Source organism: Saccopteryx bilineata, chromosome 5, assembly GCF_036850765.1.
Source record: "Saccopteryx bilineata isolate mSacBil1 chromosome 5, mSacBil1_pri_phased_curated, whole genome shotgun sequence".
Taxonomy (NCBI): Eukaryota; Metazoa; Chordata; class Mammalia; order Chiroptera; family Emballonuridae; genus Saccopteryx; species Saccopteryx bilineata.
In genome coordinates, this window is record NC_089494.1 from 160,573,407 (window position 1) to 160,593,379 (window position 19,973).

A 19,973-nucleotide genomic window follows, 5' to 3' on the forward strand; every position below is an offset into this window, starting at 1 on the left:
TGGCCAGTTGGCTCAGTGGTAGAGCATTGGCCTGGTGTGCAGGAGTCCTGGGTTTGATTCCCAGCCAGGGCACACAGGAGAAGCGCCCATCTGCTTCTCCACCTCTCCCCCTCTCCTTCCTCTCTGTCTCTCTCTTCCCCTCCCACAGCCAAGGTTCCATTGGAGCAAAGTTTGCCTGGGTGCTGAGGATGGCTCCGTGGCCTCTGCCTCAGGCACTAGAATGGCTCTGTTTGCGGCGAAGCAACGCCCCAGATGGGCAGAGCATTGCCCCCTGGTGGGCATGCCGGGTGGATCCTGGTCAGGTGCATGCGAGAGTCTGTCTGACTGCCTCCCCGTTTCCAACTTAATACAAAAAAAAAAAAAAAAAAACAACATGTAACATAAAAATGTTTTTTAATGTCAGAATAAATTTAATTTTGTTCTATTTATTTCATTTAATTACCATAAATGCATGCTTGGACTTTATATTTTTTTCTTTAATATTTGACTTAATTTTTATAACATATTTCTCAGAAATTTGTATATAGTGCACCTACAGATATTTGTAGGATTTTTTTTTTTTGTATTTTTCTGAAGCTGGAAACAGGGAGAGACAGTCAGACAGACTCCCGCATGCACCCGACCGGGATCCACCCGGCACGCCCACCAGGGGCGACGCTCTGCCCACCAGGGGGTGATGCTCTGCCCCTCCGGGGCGTCGCTCTGCCGCGACCAGAGCCACTCTAGCACCTGGGGCAGAGGCCAAGGAGCCATCCCCAGCGCCCGGGCCATCTTTGCTCCAATGGAGCCTTGGCTGCGGGAGGGGAAGAGAGAGACAGAGAGGAAGGAGGGGAGGGGGGTGGAGAAGCAAATGGGCGCTTCTCCTATGTGCCCTGGCCGGGAATTGAACTCAGATCCCCCGCACGCCAGGCCGACGCTCTACCACTGAGCCAACTGGCCAGGGCCTATTTGTAGGATTTTAAATGCACTCGACTTCAAAAACATTTGAGAACCACTGCTCTATGGTGTCAGGAGCGAGAGGATGAGAAGCCTCATTCCATAGAGGGCTGATTTGGGGTGTATTTCTTGCTGCAGGGGGAAGACTTCTGTTACCTGTGGTGGTTTAAACAATGGGGGAGGGAGGGTGGTGGTGACTAAGTAAAGAATGTGCAGATGGGGGGTGACTAACTGTCAGGATGCCCCAGGGTCGGGCGGAGTAGGACATCCATCAGGATGCTCAGGGGGAGTCACAGGAACTGCCCTGGTGCTGAGTCACCCACCGTCCAACCTGGCTCGCTGAGGCTGTGGTAAGGGGCTGGGCACCCAAACCTGACACTTTCAAAGAGACCTGAGTGAGTGGAAATAACCCAATGTGAAGGGCTCAAACTGCGAGACAGAGGGGTGTGCAGGAGGGCGGGGAGAGGGGCGCCTTGGAGCTCCCACCGAAGAGCAGGACAGAGAGCTGCCCTGAAACAGTCAGTGCTGCATCCTATGCCCAAAGCCGACAGGAAACACCAACCCAACAGGTCTGACTTCCACCAGGGCCTGGTCTTCATGAGCCTTGCTGGAGACCATGGAAATGAAGCCAGGCCACCCAGCGGCCCTCGGCATGAGGGCTCTGCTTCTCAGTGATGGATCTTGTGTGCACACATTGTTGTCTCCAGAGTGGAACAGGGACCAAGAGTCTAGAAAGTGGGTGTGCCTCAGGGCACCAGCTTCCAGAGATTTTAGGAACAGGGCCAGTGCAGGGTCAAGCAGGGTAGGACTTGGGCAATGCAACTGCTGGGTTCCTGGTGCCATGGCCCTCAGAAGTAGGGAAAGCTGACTCACAATGGGATGGGGACAGGGTCGGAAGGGACAGGGGTCCCCCTGCCTAGCATCCCCTCAGTGTAATGCCTGGCTCTTCACTCACAGGAAGCCGAGCTGGAACGCCTGGAAAGAGAGTTTGCCATTCAGTCCCAGATTACAGAGGCTGCCCGCCGCCTCGCCAGTGACCCCAACGTCAGCAAAAAACTGAAGAAACAAAGAAAAACCTCTTATCTGAATGCACTGAAGAAGCTGCAGGAGATTGAGAATGCAATCAACGAGAACCGCATCAAGTCTGGGAAGAAACCCACCCAGAGGGCCTCACTCATCATCAACGGTCAGTTCTGAGCCCCCTCCCCACGCCAGGCTGCCCCCACTGCCCTGGGAAACTTGTGCTCGTCCTGTGAGTGGACCAGAGGCCAGTTCCTGGCATGAACTAAGCCAGTGCCTTTCAACTACAGGGCCACATACTGCTGGCAGTCTGCCAGAAATGTCACACCTGCGATCTTCATACAGCACCCGGGTGCTCAGCTCTTTCACAGACCAGCGCATATTTCTTGCAGAGCAGCACCTTTGCAGACCGACAGTTGAAACCCACTGACCTAAGCAAGCTACTTAACCACCCTGTACCTTCATTTGTCTACCTATAAAATGGAGCTAGTAAGTCCATAAAGTGCACTCAGGTCCATAGATGAAAGAGTATGCCAATCAAACTATCATTATTACCATTTATTGCCTCCCTGGGAGAGCCTACAGCCATAAGCTAAAGCTCCTTCCAAACCTCCAGGGAGTTAAGCCAAGATAACCGAGCCAGTTTGGTCCAGTCTGGTCCAGTCTGAGCTGCCCAGGCTCTGACATTCTCAAGACCCAATCCGCCTCCCCCAGTCCAGAGGGAAAAGTGACCAAGTGCTCCACTGCCGGCCAGCAGCCCTGCCAACCTTCTGTCCTCCTCTGCACCAGGGGATTTTGTCCCAAAGCTGCAGCTGGGAGGCCTGGGCTGCCCGCGCTGATGGTAGAGCCTTGAACTCAATCAGGAGGGATTAGGAATTTGGGTGATTATATTTGGTAAACACTAGAAGGAAAGACCCTCCCCCCAATCAAGCAACAACCATCAAGTTTCCCAAATGTTAAAATCCTTGGTTTCCTAAAGAAGCAAATTCTTTGAAATATTTATATTTATGTATAGAGCAAGTATTCCTTCATTGTTTTTGCATATTTAAAACACTTTGCTCAGAAAGACAGAAAGTAGGATGGTGGTTACCAGGAGCCGGCCAGGGGAAATCGAGTCTTAGTGTTCCCGGGGACGAAGTTTCCGTTTGGGAAGATGAAAAAGTTCGAGAGATGGGTGGTGGTGATGTCTGGACAACAATGTGAATGTACCTAATGCCACTGAACTGCAGAAAAAATGGTTAAAATGGTAAATATACGTACAATGGTATGTGTATTTTACTACATATATATAATCTGCAACCTAAAAATGTGAGCATGCTGGAGAAGCAACGGTACACTAGACCCCAAGACGCCAAAATCAGGGCTCTCTGTGTGCTAGCTGTTCATAATCCATCAAGCAATACAACTAAAGAGAATGCCTAGTTTAAAAAAGAAGAGATACGCCTGACCTGTGGTGGCGCAGTGGATAAAGCGTCGACCTGGAAATGCTGAGGTCGCCGGTTCCAAATCCTGGGCTTGCCTGGTCAAGGCACATATGGGAGTTGATGCTTCCAGCTCCTCCCCCGTCTCTCTCTCTTCTCTCTCTCTCTGTCTCTCTCCCTCTCTCTCTCTCCTCTCTAAAATGAATAAATAAATTTTTAAAAAATTAAAAAAAAAAAAGAAGAGGTACCATTAAAAAACAATCCCTTTGCTTTAGTAAATGTGGAATAACCATCATTCTCCATCTCACCTTGCTGTCCTTGGCCAACACTTTGTTACTTTCCCCCCACTTCCTAACAGACCTGTAGTTCACAGCCCTTGTCCTTCTGCCCCCCTCAAGGCACTTGGGGGTCCTGGCTCTAGGGAAATGTCCAGGGTGGCCCACAGAGCCAGCCTGGAGGGGTGCTGCCGGGACAGGCAGCTCACTGGTTGGCCACAGAAGAGCCCGTTGTCCACCGAGCCCAGTGAGGGCTATCTGTGAGCACTGCCGACAGTCTGTTTCACATTATGATCTGTACTAACTGGTGAGTGACTGCTCCCATCTAAGCCTGCAGCCTTTTTTTTTTTTAACCCCTCAAGATAATATCCTCTCTATTTTGCTGCCTCTTTCAAATAATGTTTTGATTATACAAGCCCATTTGAATTAGGATAGTAATTAAGCTTCTTAGTTCCTTAGTATGGTTTTTTATTTCAAAAGATCAAACAGGCCCTGGCCGGTTGGCTCAGTGGTAGAGCGTCGGCCTGGCGTGCGGAAGTCCCCGGTTCAATTCCTGGCCAGGGCACACAGGAGAGGCGCCCATCTGCTTCTCCACCCCTCCCCTCTCCTTCCTCTCTGTCTCTCTCTTCCCCTCCTGCAGCCAAGACTCCATTGGAGCAAAGGTGGCCCGGGCGCTGGGGATGGCTCTATGGCCTCTGCCTCAGGCGCTAGAGTGGCTCTGGTCGCCCAGGATGAGCAGAGCATCACCCCCTGGTGGGCGTGCCAGGTGGATCCCGTTCGGGCGCATGCGGGAGTCTGTCTGACTGCCTCCCCGTTTCCAGCTTCAGAAAAATACAAAAAAGAAAAAAAAAAAAAGATCAAACACTAAACTTGATATCTGAGGACCTGGGACCTTTTACTAATGTTGCCAGGAAAGCAGAAAAACTCTGGGCAAACCAGCTCCCTAGATGTGCCTCAGTTTCTCCAGCTGTTAAAGGGAAGGATTACCTTACTATCTCCCTCATTGGCATGCTTTTATGGTTAATCAAATGGTTTCTGTGAACATGAGTTTTGGAGATAGAAACTGTATTTAGCAGCTTTTTTCCCTCTATTAATGACTTAAAATGTTTGTTGAGAAGTTATTCATTGCCCCGTGAGCAAAGCCAAGCCCCTTACCGTAGTTTCATGTTTGTACAGTACATAGTGGTTTACTTCCTCTGGTTCAGTCAGAACGTGTCCTGGTGTTGGGCTGCGACAGTGGTGTGGCCTAACCAGGCCAGGCGGCCTCTGTGGACGTGGATCTGCTCAGCACTGCAGTGCTATATCATACAGGAGCACAAAGTGGCACGCTGCAGTGTCATGGGGGGGTATGAGCCGACGACCTCACAGGGACTGTCAAAAGAAACAGCCAACAGCATTTTGATTGCATTTCATGGTTTTTTTCTGATTAGAAAGAAGAGGACATGGGATGGTGCTAACTACACGATTTTGATAAGCAAGGCTTTGTAAGGGATGTAACAAAACTCTTAGATGTGCCCTGGCCGGTTGGCTCAGCGGTAGAGCGTCGGCCTAGCGTGCAGAGGAACCGGGTTCGATTCCCGGCCAGGGCACACAGGAGAAGCGCCCATTTGCTTCTCCACCCCTCCGCTGCGCTTTCCCTCTCTGTCTCTGTCTTCCCCTCCCGCAGCCAAGGCTCCATTGGAGCAAAGATGGCCCGGGCGCTGGGGATGGCTCTGTGGCCTCTGCCCCAGGCGCTGGAGTGGCTCTGGTCGCAACATGGCGACGCCCAGGATGGGCAGAGCATTGCCCCCTGGTGGGCAGAGCATCGCCCCTGGTGGGCGTGCCGGGTGGATCCCGGTCGGGCGCATGCGGGAGTCTGTCTGACTGTCTCTCCCTGTTTCCAGCTTCAGAAAAATGAAAAAAAAAACAAAAAAAAAAAACTCTTAGATGTTTGCTTTTGTCTTCTCAGATGGAAATATTGGCAGTGAAGACAGTTCTCTCTCTGATGCCCTCGTTCTGGAGGATGGTAGGTTGTCTACTTCCTGCTTGGGAACGGGTCGGGGGCACAGATTAAACTGGGATTGAGGTGTGTGTCATCTGGGACAGATCAGCCTAAAGCCAAGAGCTGGGACAAGATGGCAGCCAGGTCCCCTGCAGTTCTCTCACTTCCTGTTGGTTGAGAGGGGATGGGTGCTAGGTAAACTGTGTCTACTGGAATGTTCATATTTCCTGTGGCTGAGAGATAAGATTTAAGGGGATATTTAGTGAGTAGTACTTTACCTCATTAGTTGCCAAAACCACATTTTTAACTAAACAGAGAATCTGAACACCATACATAGTTTCCTTTGGAGTATTCATAATTCCTGGAGGAGAGAGGCAGACATTGGCTTAGACCACAAATCAGAGACTGAAACCTGCTTGGAGAGCCTGGAGGTAGCAGGAAAAAACAGAAGTGAACCACCCCCCTGCCCAGACCCCACCCCCCCAACCATGCCTCACAAACCCCCAAACCCTGCCTCACCACCCCACAACCCTGCCTCAGCCCCCCACTCCCTGCCCAGACCCCACCCCCCAACCCTGCCTCAGCCCCCCACTCCCTGCCCAGACCCCACCCCCCAACACTGCCTCAGCCCCCCACTCCCTGCCCAAACCCCACCCCCCAACCCTGCCTCAGCCCCCCACTCCCTGCCCAGACCCCACCCCCCAACCCTGCCTCAGCCCCCCACTCCCTGCCCAGACCCCACCCCTCAACCCTGCCTCACCACCCCACAACCCTGCCTCAGCCCCCCCACTCCCTGCCCAGACCCCACCCCACAACCCTGCCTCAGCCCCCCCACTCCCTGCCCAGACCCCACCCCCCAACCCTGCCTCAGCCCCCCCACTCCCTGCCCAGACCCCACCCCCCCAACCCTGCCTCAGCGCCCCACTCCCTGCCCAGACCCCACCCCTCAACCCTGCCTCAGCCCCCCCACTCCCTGCCCAGACCCCACCCCACAACCCTGCCTTAGCCCCCCCACCCAGACCCCACCCCCTCAACCCTGCCTCAGCCCCCCCACTCCCTGCCCAGACCCCACCCCCCAACCCTGCCTCAGCCCCCCCACTCCCTGCCCAGACCCCACCCCCCCAACCCTGCCTCAGCCCCCCCACTCCCTGCCCAGACCCCACTCCTCAACCCTGCCTCAGCCCCCCCACTCCCTGCCCAGACCCCACCCCACAACCCTGCCTCAGCCCCCCCACTCCCTGCCCAGACCCCACCCCCCAACCCTGCCTCAGCCCTCCCACTCCCTGCCCAGACCCCACCCCCCCAACCCTGCCTCAGCCCCCCCACTCCCTGCCCAGACCCCACCCCACAACCCTGTCTCAGCCCCCCCACCCAGACCCCACCCCCTCAACCCTGCCTCAGCCCCCCCACTCCCTGCCCAGACCCCACCCCCCAACCCTGCCTCACCACCCCCCCAACCCTGCCTCACCAACCCCCCAACCCTGCCTCACCAACCCCCCAACCCTGCCTCACCACCCCTACCCCCTGCCCAGACCCCACCCCCCAACCCTGCCTCAGCCCCCCCACTCCCTGCCCAGACCCCACCCCCCAACCCTGTCTCAGCCTCCCCACTCCCTGCCCAGACCCCACCCCCCCAACCCTGCCTCAGCGCCCCACTCCCTGCCCAGACCCCACCCCTCAACCCTGCCTCAGCCCCCCCACTCCCTGCCCAGACCCCACCCCCCCAACCCTGCCTCAGCGCCCCACTCCCTGCCCAGACCCCACCCCTCAACCCTGTCTCAGCCTCCCCACTCCCTGCCCAGACCCCACCCCCCAACCCTGCCTCACCACCCCTACCCCCTGCCCAGACCCCACCCCCCAACCCTGCCTCAGCCCCCCCACTCCCTGCCCAGACCCCACCCCCCAACCCTGCCTCAGCCTCCCCACTCCCTGCCCAGACCCCTGCCCACCACCACAGGCTGGGGAGGAAAGAATTGAATTCCAGACAAGATCAGGCACGTTCAGGGTGGTATGGCCATAGACAAGAGTTGAATTCCAAACACAGAACCATTTCCAAGCATGTTCCTGTGGATTTAACCCCAAACTTGGGAGGCCAGGCCATTAATGAAATGGATATATTAATTGGCAGGGGTTTTTTTGTTTGTTTTTTTTTGTGGTTTTTTTGCCCCACAGGAAACCTCAGATGGACAGGGATAAGTGGCTATTCAGACAGAAAATTAAAAGGTCTACCCAAGTCAGAGTCCTGAGAGTAACTGCAAGAATAATAATACTTGCTGTTGTAGGGAAAGGCTGGTGGGTTATTTACCCCATTGTCTTGACCCTGCTATTAGCTATGAGATCGTAATATTTTTCCACTGTCAGCATTATTGCCTGGGAAGGGAGAAATGTGTGTCTCGAACAGGGAGCTGTGCTTTGAATATCAGAGATCCAGCCCTGTTTTGGCCTTTGTGGACTTAAGTCCCTCTAGGAGAGGGAATGAAAATGATTTCATGAGATTCTTTGTAACAGAGGAGTTGGGGAAGTTGTATATTGTCATTGGCTAATTCTGATGCATGGTTTGTGATTAGCTTCCTCCCCATGCTCCAGACCCCCAGACTACCAGGGGCATTACTGCCTCACCCAGACCCTCACTCCCACCGCAGGCCGCTCCCTGTAGGGGTTCTCTCCTTCCCTGACCTGAGAGATATAGGAGGAGTGCAAACATACCACAGGGTCGGGTCTCAGGGAAGGGGGATTGAGAAGTAGGCTGTGGAAAGAACAGTATTGGAAATGGATTCAAGATTGGGTGAATGTTTATGGGGGTTTGAGGTTTGCTTTTGGGTATTGTCTCCCTCACACTCCCACCTCTGCCTTCAGGAGGAACACTGAGTTTCCCCTCCTCTCTCTGCTCAGCACTGCCTTCCCCGGGCACCCAACACGGGGTCTCTTCCTTAACCCCTCAGGAGCCCCTCTCCAGGCCTGCACGTGTGAGCCCTGCCAGATGACTAGTCTTAAACCGGGGTTGCTTCCTAACACATCCATGCTTCATTTACCTTGGCTTTCAGACCTAGTCCTGATGCCTGGCCAGGAATTGACTGTCCCATGTCCGTTGGGGCAGCTTCCTTATCTCAGTGCTCACGGCAGGGACGTTGCACATGCACTGACCAGAGCTCTTCCCTCCCTCCCTCTGTAACAGCTGGATGTGGGCCTGGCCTCTTCCCTCCTCTCGGCCTGTCCACTGCCAAATCCTTTCCAGACCACAGTCCTTCCTTGACCAACTGAATTCACTTTCTCCAAAAGTCCTATAGCACATTGATGTGTTAGAGCGTCACTCCCCTGAAGGCAGGGCATGGATTTCTATTTATCTGTCATAGTTGTAGCCCATCTCCTTCCAAAGGAACTAAAGCAGTTCCAAAACGTACAAAGATAGTTCTGGAACAAGCAGAGTAGATACCTAGAGCCACCCAGTAGATAATTATGCTCAGCAAACATGCTTTTATTCTTTTTTTTTTCTAACACATTTATTGAGCACCTACTATGTGGCAGTAATCATTCTAGACACTGAGGCTATAGCAATTAACAGATTTACAAAGCCCTCATGGAACTGAATGAAACCTCTCAAAGTAAATCAGACACTTTCTGTCTATTGAAAGAAGACTTAAAATGATGATGACATTTTGCTATTCAGTGTGAAGCAGTCATTAGTTGATGATATTTAATGAAATTCGGGCTTATGCCATTTGTAGCTAATTAGAATTGAGCCTTCTCTTCCCATTTAATGCAGCTCAGAGTTGAGGTTTGGTTTGTTCTGGGTTGACTTGTCTTGGCAACTGGGGAAGCATCACAGGCACCTTCAAGACTAGATGCTGGTCTTGCTCCCAGGGGTTGATGTTGGGGCAGAGGTGGGAGGGGCCTGACTGGGATCAGTAGGAAAGGTGATGCTCAGTTTCTCTCTTTCCGTCTTTGTGCAGAAGACTCTCAGGTCACCAGCACACTGTCCCCCTTACAGTCTCCTCACAAGGGACTCCCTCCTCGGCCACCATCACACAACAGGCCTCCTCCTCCCCAGTCCCTGGAGGGACTCAGGCAGATGCACTATCATCGCAACGACTATGACAAGTCACCCATAAAGCCCAAAATGTGGAGTGAGTCCTCATTAGACGAGCCTTATGAGAAAGTCAAGAAACGTTCCTCCCACAGTCATTCCAGGTGAGCTGAGTGGGGAAGGCCAAAGGAGGTCATGGGCTGCAGCTACTGAAAGCACCAGAGGGCTGTCCCAAATAGCATCCACAAATGACAAAATCCAAATCAGCCTGTTCCTCCTTCTAGGGGTTGCCTTCCGAGAGTGCTGCTGACCCTGTCCACGTGCAGATTTGTCATTCAGAAGGAAATTGGGGTTTCTGGCTCATAGTTAACATATTGGCAGATGACTTTAATGTTGTTAAATTCCACAGCAATTACTTGGGAAATCTTGGGCAGCGTGATTCCAAAATGGCAAGTGAAAGCCTACTCAGAGGAATCCAGAAGTACCGTACTTCCCCATGTATAAGACGCTCCCATGGATAATAAGATGCACCTTAATTTGGGGGCCTGAAATTTGAAAAAAAATGTATTACATAAAGTTATTGAACTCAAGTTTTATTCATCATAAAATTCATACAACTCCTCATCCACGCGAAAAAGCAGGAAATGCAAGTAAAAAAAATCTACAACCACTGTATAAGACACACCTAGTTTTTAGACCCCAAATTTTTCGAAAAAAGGTCTGTCTTATTCATGGGGAAATACGGTAGTTCAGAACCCTAATCCTCAGCCAACAGAATTCTGGAGCCAAACAGCTGTAGTCTTAGCTGTGCATTATCAGCTCATTACTCAGCTGATCTTGGAGAGAGGGTTTTTTAAGGCATTTCTGGTCAGCTTCTGTTTTTCTCATTTACTTCAGTTGTACCCTATCAAGCTCCAAGTGGATACAGAGACAAGTAAATATTTGTCTCTTGTAAACAGAAACACGTTCAGGACAGTGGCTTCACAGAACAGTCATGCTCCCTTGCTAGCCAAGTCTGACAAAAGTCTTCATCTCACTTTGCCCAAGGGGTCAGGGATAAGGACCTCTTCCCACTTCCGGGGGGGGGGGGGGGAGGCTGAGAAGCAGAATAGAGACCTTAGGGAGAGAGGGAGTCCTGAGCAAGCTTACCCAGCACCAAGGTGGCTGTCTGGAGGCTAGTCAGCTCAGCCCCGGGAGCAGGAGGGAAGCTGTGTGGTGGTGACCAACAGGCCTCCTCTGGTTTGCAGCAGCCACAAACGCTTCCCCAGCACAGGGAGCTGTGCTGAAGCAGGAGGGGGAAGCAGCTCCCTCCAGAATAGCCCCATCCGCAGCCTCCCTCACTGGAACTCACAGTCCAGCATGCCGTCCACACCAGACCTGCGTGTCCGGAGTCCCCACTATGTTCATTCCACGAGGTGAGTCCACCCAGCCCTCAGGCCACTCCCTCCCTGAACCAGACCCTCCATTCTAAAATTTGGCATTTCTGGCACTGGCCAGTTTGCTCAGTGGTGTATGGACATCTCTGGTTTGATTCCTAGTCAGGGCACACAAAGAAGCCACCATCTGCTTCTCTCCCCCTCCTCCTCCCCTTCCCTCCCCTCCCCTCCCTCTCCCCCTTCTCTCCTTATTCTCTTCCCATAGCCAGTGCCTTAATTGGTTCAAGCGTTGGCCCCAGGTGCTGGGGATAGCTCAGTTGGTTCAAGTGTCAGCCTCAGGCACTAAGGATAGCTTGGTGATTCATTTGCAACAGGGGTTACTGGGTGGATCCTGGTCAGGATGCACGTAGGAGTCTATCTCCCCTCCTCTCACTTAAAATAGACAGATATCTAGATGATAGATGGATAGATAGATGATTGATTGATTGATTGATAGATAGATAGATAGATAGATAGATAGATAAAATTTGGCATCTCTGCCTCCCCACCCCAGGACCAGATAACAGTGAACCAGAGCCAGGCCTGAACTTGTGAGGTAGTTTCTCCTTAAAATAAAGCAGAATTTAAAACTGAGCTGGCGGCAGCCAGCCAACATTAGCCAAGAGTCCCATCATGTCCTACAGTCTGTGCCCAGTGGGTGCCTGGAGTCGACTGGAGAATCCCTGCAGACAGTGAGCAAGTATGAGCCTAAGGGAAATGCAGGCAGGAGAGGCCAGCAGGATTGGCCAGGAAGCATGCTGGGGCCAAAACAACCTTGGACCGATGGAGTGATGCTTACTGGAGAGTCCTCATGTAACTTTCTACCGGGCCCTAATTTATCCTGAACTTTTTAATACCTCAAAGTACATATAAATTCATTAAGGAACAAAAGAAACAGGTGAAAGTGATGCTCCAATGAATCACATTTTCATTTTCCAAGAGTCAGAACCAAAGCTATCATTCCATTTTAGCAAAAACTGAGTCCATTGGGATCATACCTCAAAGGACAGTTGGCATGATCTTCCATAATGAACCATTTTATATAGGATAGAGCACTCCAGACAAAATTCCCTTATTCATCCATTCATGCAACACAGTTCTACATATAAAGTGCCTATATGTAGCAGGTATTAAGGGGATAGAGCAGTAGAAAAAGACCACACCCTATTCTTATCAGACTTACATTTTAGTTGAGAGTCACATTAAAGAAATATACAGTGTGTTCGTAAAGTCATGGTGCACTTTTGACCGGTCACAGGAAAGCAACAAAAGACAATAGAAATGTGAAATCTGCACCAAATAAAAGGAAAACTCTCCCAGTTTCATACCTATTCAGTGCAGTTGGATGTGGGCTCATGCACAGATTTTTTAGGGCTCCTTAGGTAGCTATCCCGTATAGCCTCTACAGACTCATCACTGACTGATGGCTACCAGAATGGGGTTTCTGTACCAAACTGCCAGTTTCCTTCAACTGCTTATCCCACTGAGTAATGTTATTCCTATGTGGTGGCGCTTTGTTATAAATGCGCCGATATTCACGTTGCACTTTGGTCACGGATTCGAATTTAGCGAGCCACAGAACACACTAAACTTTCCTCTGTACCGTCCACATCTCGACTGGCATGGCCGTGGTCTGCTCTACTGTATGCACGGTGTTATGTCATCATCTGCGCATGCGCACATGCTGCCACATCATCCTACAGAAACTGGGAGGGTTTTCCTTTTATTTGGTGCAGATTTCACATTTCTATCGTCTTTTGTTGCTTTCCTGTGATGGTCAAAAGTGCACCATGACTTTACGGACACACTGTATGTCAAGTGGTGATAAGCACTAAGGAAAATGAATAAAGCAAGGGGCTAGGGAGTGGAGGGAGACGTCTTTTATTTTTAAGTGCTAGAGAAAGAGACAAGGAGAGACAGGAAGGTAGAGAGATGAGAAGCATCAATTCATAGTTGCATCACTTTAGTTGTTCATTTAATTGTTTCTTATACATGCCTTGACCGGGGGGCTCAAGCCAAGCCAGTGACCCCTTGCTCAAGCCACCGACCTTTGGGCTTAAGCCAGCAACCATGGGATCATGTCAGTGATCCCACCCCAAAGCTGGTGAGCCTGCACTCAAGCTGGCAACCTTGGAGTTTCCAACCTGGATCCTCAGGTCGACACTCTGTCCACTGCACCACCACCAGTCAATCTAGAGATCATCTTTTAAATACACTGCTCACAAAAATTAGGGGGTATTTCATAGCTTCATATTCATTTTGAAATATCCCCTAATTTTTGTGAGCAATATAGAAGCATTGGAGAAGCTTTCTCTTATAAACTGAACTTTAAGCAGAGACCTAAATAGATGGGGAGCAAGGTCTGAGACCATCTTAGGGAACAGCAAGGTCAAAGCTCTGGACACAGGTCTGAACTTGGCATGTTCCTAGGAGGCCAGTATAACTGGAACACAATGATGGAGTGGGGTGGGACTAGAAGAAGGCCACATGGTGGGGACTTTGCATTCTTCCCTGGGTGACTCACAGAACTGGAACTCACATCTTCATGTAGCTGGCCAACAAGCCACCCTTAATTTCACATGTGACCCTAGCATTGTCTGCAGTATTGATGGATATTTATAGTCTAGACTCAGATAAGCAGAAGGGATTATGAACAAAGTGGTAAGTTTTTGCATCAACCTTCTGTTTTAGAGTCTTCATGAAAATGGAAATCTGTTTATGTGGGTTTCATAATAGTATTCAGCCTGAACTATGCCCCTGCTACTGTTTTTGAACTACAAAAATGGGCATTTCATCTGGTTTAACATAATACTAGAACAGGCATTTTCTTAGTTCTCTTTGTATCTATAGAATCCCTTTCCACTTAAAAAATAATAATAACAAAGTCCTGACAATTGGCACGCTTTTGTCAGAGGAAACCCCTGTGTGGGCTCTGTCTTCAGTCCCACCTCCCACAGAAAATCAAGTCACAGCAGAGGCCAGGCTTGACTCCAGGGATCAGCCTTGCTTTCCTCCCTCCTCCTCTTCATCTGGGAACAATGGGAAGCACCTGCATTTTCAGGGCAACCAGCTTTGTCTGTTTCCCAGCTGCACGCTTGCTGGAGGCTCTTTCTGAAGTCCCGTGATTGCACAACCCCCGCCCCTTCCCTGGAAACCCAGACCCACCAGCCTCTCCCCACAGGTCGGTGGACCTCAGCCCCACTCGCCTACACAGCCTCGCCCTGCACTTTCGGCACCGGAGCTCCAGCCTGGAATCCCAGGGGAAGCTGCTAGGCTCAGAGAATGATACGGGGAGCCCGGACTTCTATACCCCACGGACTCGTAGCAGCAACGGCTCGGACCCCATGGACGACTGCTCCTCGTGCACCAGCCACTCGAGCTCGGAGCACTACTACCCAGCGCAGATGAATGCCAACTACTCCACGCTGGCGGAGGACTCGCCTTCCAAGGCGCGCGCACGGCAGCGACAGAGACAGCGGGCGGCAGGCGCGCTGGGTACTGCGAACTCGGGCAGCATGCCCAACCTGGCAGCGAGGGGCGGTGGCGGGAGTGCCCCCGGCGTCTACCTGCACAGCCAGAGCCAGCCCAGCTCGCAGTACCGTATCAAGGAGTACCCTCTGTACATAGAGGGTGGCGCCACACCTGTGGTTGTGCGCAGCCTGGAGAGTGACCAGGAGGGCCACTACAGCGTGAAGGCGCAGTTCAAGACCTCCAACTCATACACGGCAGGCGGCCTGTTCCGGGAGAGCTGGAGGGCCAGCGAAGATGGCGACGCCGGCCGCCTGACGCCATCACGCTCCCAGATCCTGGGAACTCCGTCGCTGGGCCGCGAGGGTGCCCACGACAAGGGCACGGGGCGCACGGCTGTGTCGGACGAGCTGCGCCAGTGGTACCAGCGCTCCACTGCCTCGCACAAGGAGCACAGCCGCCTGTCACACACCAGCTCCACCTCCTCTGACAGCGGCTCCCAGTACAGCACCTCCTCCCAGAGCACCTTCCTGGCCCACAGCAGAGTCACCAGAATGCCCCAGATGTGCAAGGCCACGTCAGGTGAGAGTGGGAAGGGGCGGGGTGGCCCTGCACGGGCACTCGCTGGCCTAGGTGTGAACTGTTGACTTTTTTCAAGGGCTTCCAAATTTTCTGAGAGACCGCAGTGAGGAATGAGATGGTTAATTCTGAAAACTTAGCTGTCGGATGTATGATCCTTGAGGTTTTCAACACACACTCTGCTTTATCCCTTCCCATTCTGTCCTGGTTTTGCCAAGAGTGGCAGAGACCTCAGTGGGGGGGAGTGATCCACTGCATCTGACCCTCCCCAATGGCCTGGGTCAACTCACTCCTATTTCAGTGGGGATGCAAACCACCCTGCCAGCCCCTTCTCCTGGGAAGGACAGAAATCAAAGAAGTTAGGTAAAGTAGTGTGTTGGTTTATCCCGCAAAGGTGCACCTTTACCTTGCTAAAGAGCAAGACATAGTAAGGTTGAAACCTGGTGGAACCTGGCAGAGGAAGGCTCACTTTGGGCCCTGGCTTGTTCAAGCCCCAAGATTACGCTGGTGTGACCCCCAGGTTGGGCCAGCTAAGGACCAGAGCATGGAACACTACACTTGACTTCATTGTGACCACATGGATAACTGCTCAGTGTGATCTCATTTTAATGGTGTTATGATACAACCACAGTCATTTTTTGTAGTGTGCTACTAGATTTTCATAATCAAATTAAGGGTCACCTGATTCTTGCAGTCAGAGCATTGAGCAGTATGCAGTTAAGTAACAAAGGGGAGGGACCATGCTTTCCCCTCGGTTTCTCTCCCTTCCCACCCGGTGTGCGGAAGAATCATGCGGATTCCAGCAACACTCACTCAGCACTCACCAGGTGCGGACAGGGCCCTGAGCACCAGCACAGACCGACTCATTTACAGGCTCATAGCCTCATGAGGAGAGGGGGCTCAGACAGCGAGGAGACACTGCTTCATACGAACTGTAGGGAAAGAAAGGGAGAGGGTTTTGACAAATAATAAAAATGACTTTAAAAGCAGAAGAAAATGAGAATCAGCAGCAAAGGGAGGAAACTGTAAGTCAGGAGTTGATTTGTGCCTGAAAGTAGGGTCAAGATCAGGGGAAAGGGATGATTCCAAAGACAGAAAATGGGGTCATCTTTGGGGACTGAGGGGGATCTGGGGGCTTGGAGAGAGCAGGGCACAGAGGAAAACCAGCCAGCTGCCCGGGTGTGCCAGACCACACGGCTCCTGCATGCTATCATAACATCCCATTGGCTTATTTATTGTGGTGCCAGCCCACCAAACGACAAGGCCCAGAGGTGAAAGTGACCCAGGCAATCATGAGAGAACCACCTGCATATCCCACTTCATCTGTAAGAGAAGCCCAGCAAAGTCGACCGTCGGCTTCAGCAAGTGACTAGATGGGTGTGTTCGGCTGTAGCCCTGTTAGAAGCAGCAGCACCCGACAGAGTGTTTAATGGTCTATCAAAATCTTAGCACATGTCTAGTAGATTGTCCTTATTTAAAAAGATTAGGTAAAATCTTCTAGAACATATTTTAGACTAAAAATTTTAAGAAGTATATCTGAGTTTCCCTGATGAAAAAGGTTCCATTCCCAAGAAAACAAAGGATACATTTAAGGAGGACTTACTTTCTACTAAATTTTCCCAACTAGATAAATTCTGCCCACATCAATAAACGGGTAGTCAGATTCAGGTGAGCTATTAAAAGCCCTACACCCTTTGATGTGTCCAAAGGGGTAAACTATAAGCCTGACACAGCAGACAGCAAGCTTTCAGAACCTTCCTGCAGGTTCTGTGTTCAAAATGAAGGCACAGTTTGACACTGCGGCCACACCTACAGATGCCCTGAGGTGTCGCTCCCTGGTGTTCGGAGATACAGGCCCTCTTGCATTTACCCTGCCCAGAACTCGCACACAGGTCTGTGGGAGTGTCAGAGTCTCTGCTATGATGGAGGCTGTGGCCAGTTCTGAGCGACAGAGCAGGGACCTAGGCTGCCAGGTCAGCTTGACAGGATGGAGCTGCTGCATGGTGTGGGGTAGAGCATGTAACTGGTCGATGTGGGGGAGGGGTGGATGTTTGCCCATGCGACCCTGCCACAGGGCTATAGCCCGCATCTCTGGAAAGAAGCTCCCGCACTGCACTGGTGTCTGACCCGTCTTTTCTGCACGTCCTGCACGCAGCTGCCTTACCTCAAAGCCAGAGAAGCTCAACACCGTCGAGTGAAATCGGAGCAACCCCACCAAGCAGTCCCCACCACATCCTAACCTGGCAATCTGGGTGAGTTCCTATCAGACCTTTCACCCTCCTCTTCCAGGTTCTAGAATGATCCTCAGCCTTTCTTGTCAGGAAGAGTATAATGAGTATGAGGTCCTAGTAACAGAGGGTTTGTGAGGAAAAGAGTAACAAATGTTCTTCGTTATTGGGAACCTTCCTCTTTTCCAAAGAAGACCCAGGAACTGCCATTCCCCTGCCCCTCCTTCCATCACTGCCCGTTAGATGCGCATTCCCTCTGCTCCCTTGTGAGGTTGGCGCCAGGAATGCCGGGAAGGTGGGTGCCACAGGTCCAGCTGTGCTGCTTTGGTCAGAATTGCAGACAGCATGTGATTTGTGTCTGGTTATACCAGGACAGCTCTGAAATGCCAGGTACGAAGGAGGGAGGGGTGAAGGAGAACAGTGTAGGCACCCCGTGCTGGGCCTGAGCCCTGTTTTACCTGCTCCTCAGGGCGCCCACTGTCTTGGTATCAGGACGCATCTTAAAAAAAAAGGCAGAAGGCTGAGATTTCATCGCTGTCATGGCCGACCACTTAACACAAGGGGGATCAGGTGCTTTGAAACCTTTAAGAAGTGGCCCACAGCAAAATAACAAAACCAAAGTGCAGCCCTGCTTATAGCTTACAGTGTAGACAGACATGATCTCAGGGACATTTAGATGTTCTGATCTGCTGAATGGTCTGGCCTCTGGCAGGTGCACATAGCTTGCTTTCCTCACAGTTCCTGCCTCTTCTGTTGCTCCGGGGACATCAGCTCTATGTAGATGTTACATACTGTCAATGCCTGTTATAGTAAAGGATCTCTTCATTCAGTTTCTCATTTGCTGGAGCATTGGTGGGGGTGTCTGGACAAATCTGATAACTGTCTGTGAATTGAATCATCAGAAAACAAAGGAGCGGAATTAACTCCGCTGACTGTATTACTGACTCTCATGCTTGGCAAACATTTTATTGTTTCTGCAAATTTATCTGTAGTGATTTTCAGCCGGGCTTTATGGGGCCTCAGTGTTGACAGAAGATAATGGAGCTAACGTTTATTAAGTGCTTGCTCTGTATGCAAAGGCTGGAAGCTTCTTCTAACGTATATGAGCTCTTAAAATCCTCACTGCATCCTTGCTCAGGAAATATCAGATCTTTTAGTTTTATAGGTCAGGTTAAGAGAAAAGAAGTGCCTTGCCCAAAGCCACATGGCTGGATGGAGCTGGAACTTGAGCCCTGCGCTCTGTGACCCCAAAGCCTTGTCTCTTTCCCCTAGGCCAGTGGTTCTTAAAGTGCAGCTTGAGCATCACCTGGGATCTTGTTAGAAGTGAATTCTTCGGGACCATTCATAACCCACTGAGTCAGGGAGCCTGGGGTGGGCCCAGCAGTCTGTGTTTTAGTAAAACCCTTCACAGGATTTTGATGCCTGCTCAAACTTGACAGTCAGTGTTCTTGTGTCCACTCTCACCTCTTGGTCTGTCTTTTGGGCAGCAGCTTCCCCTCTGTCCTTACCACAGATCAGGAAAACACTCCCTTATACACCGTCCACACCCCAGCTCTAGCTTGTGTGGTCTGGCAGCTGCTGCAAGGCTGAGGACCCAGGAATCTCACCAAGATTAATTCATAGAAGTATAACAGATTTTCTTTATCTGTGGTTCCTCCAGTGGTAAAGTGTCTCACCCAAGTAAGGAAATTCAGATTCCAGGCTCTCTTTCTGGAGCCTCCAAATTTTCTCTGTCATGCCCAGTCTCACCTGATCTAGATATATTAACTGTGACAGCGAGCTCTGAAGTTTAGAAGCACCCCTCGCATGCCTACACACTTGAGCTGGTCTTGACACCTGCCTGTGTTTCCCTACAAACATAGTGAGGACTCAAGACAAACTTGAAACTAAGATATTTTGGTCCTTGAAGTAAACTCTTTTATCAGATTGACTCATCATGAACAACTATTCTCTGATGTGACAAGAAAACGAGAAATGGGTAAAAATTGCCAAAGTCTACCTTCCTAACAAAACTAGAGAGGTCTTCTTACTCACTCATGGGGGTTGAAAGTTCTGCGTGGCTTATTTGTCACTAACACTCGGGTTAGTCAACTGGTCTTTCCAATGTATCAATAAGCTACAAATTGTATCTGTGTCGGTTCCTCTCTTTAACACGACCTCTCTTCTCTTCCTCCTTATGCTTTCCTTTGTTTAGAGAAGCAACAGAACACTCGCCCATTATGGATGGGTCTGAGTCTCCAACTCACCAAAGTACTGATGAGTAGAGGTATCGTAAGGGAATGTTTTATTCTTACAGCCCTTCCCCTTCACTGCTTTTGAGTCTGTGCTCTCAGATGTGTTGCATTTGTGTTGCCCTTGCCCATGTCACAGTTTCCAGAAGGAAACATCTGCATGGTGTGGAAGCCATTGTTTTTATGTCTGATCTCTAGATACGTGTGGAACTATATGTTTATATGTATGTTTTTACATCAGACGTTAGATATTCTTATGCTACTTCCCAGAGTGTGTTTTAGACCAGTGTCTTTCAACCGCCAGTCCTCGCACTGGCGGCGGCCACTAGAAATACGTGCTGGTCCGTGAAAGAGTCAACCCTGATGTTGTATGAAGATCAGCCGACATTTCTGAC

At 51.0% G+C, this 19,973-nt stretch overlaps 1 protein-coding gene across 7 annotated transcripts in view; it reads left to right on the top strand.

Moving 5' to 3' along the window:
* Window positions 1-19,973, top strand: part of FRMD4A (FERM domain containing 4A) — a 681,483-nt gene that overhangs the window by 648,269 nt on the left and 13,241 nt on the right. For 6 of the 7 annotated variants that reach the window (XM_066279107.1, XM_066279109.1, XM_066279111.1 and 3 more), the window contains 6 exons: window positions 1,894-2,122; window positions 5,601-5,657; window positions 9,584-9,821; window positions 10,905-11,072; window positions 14,254-15,122; window positions 17,275-17,371. In XM_066279107.1, the coding sequence (XP_066135204.1) occupies window positions 1,894-2,122; window positions 5,601-5,657; window positions 9,584-9,821; window positions 10,905-11,072; window positions 14,254-15,122; window positions 17,275-17,371 (1,658 nt within the window). Of the gene's footprint in view, window positions 1-1,893; window positions 2,123-5,600; window positions 5,658-9,583; window positions 9,822-10,904; window positions 11,073-14,253; window positions 15,123-17,274; window positions 17,372-19,541; window positions 19,614-19,973 lie in introns of all 7 variants that reach the window. The other variant, XM_066279106.1, reaches the window with a different exon arrangement.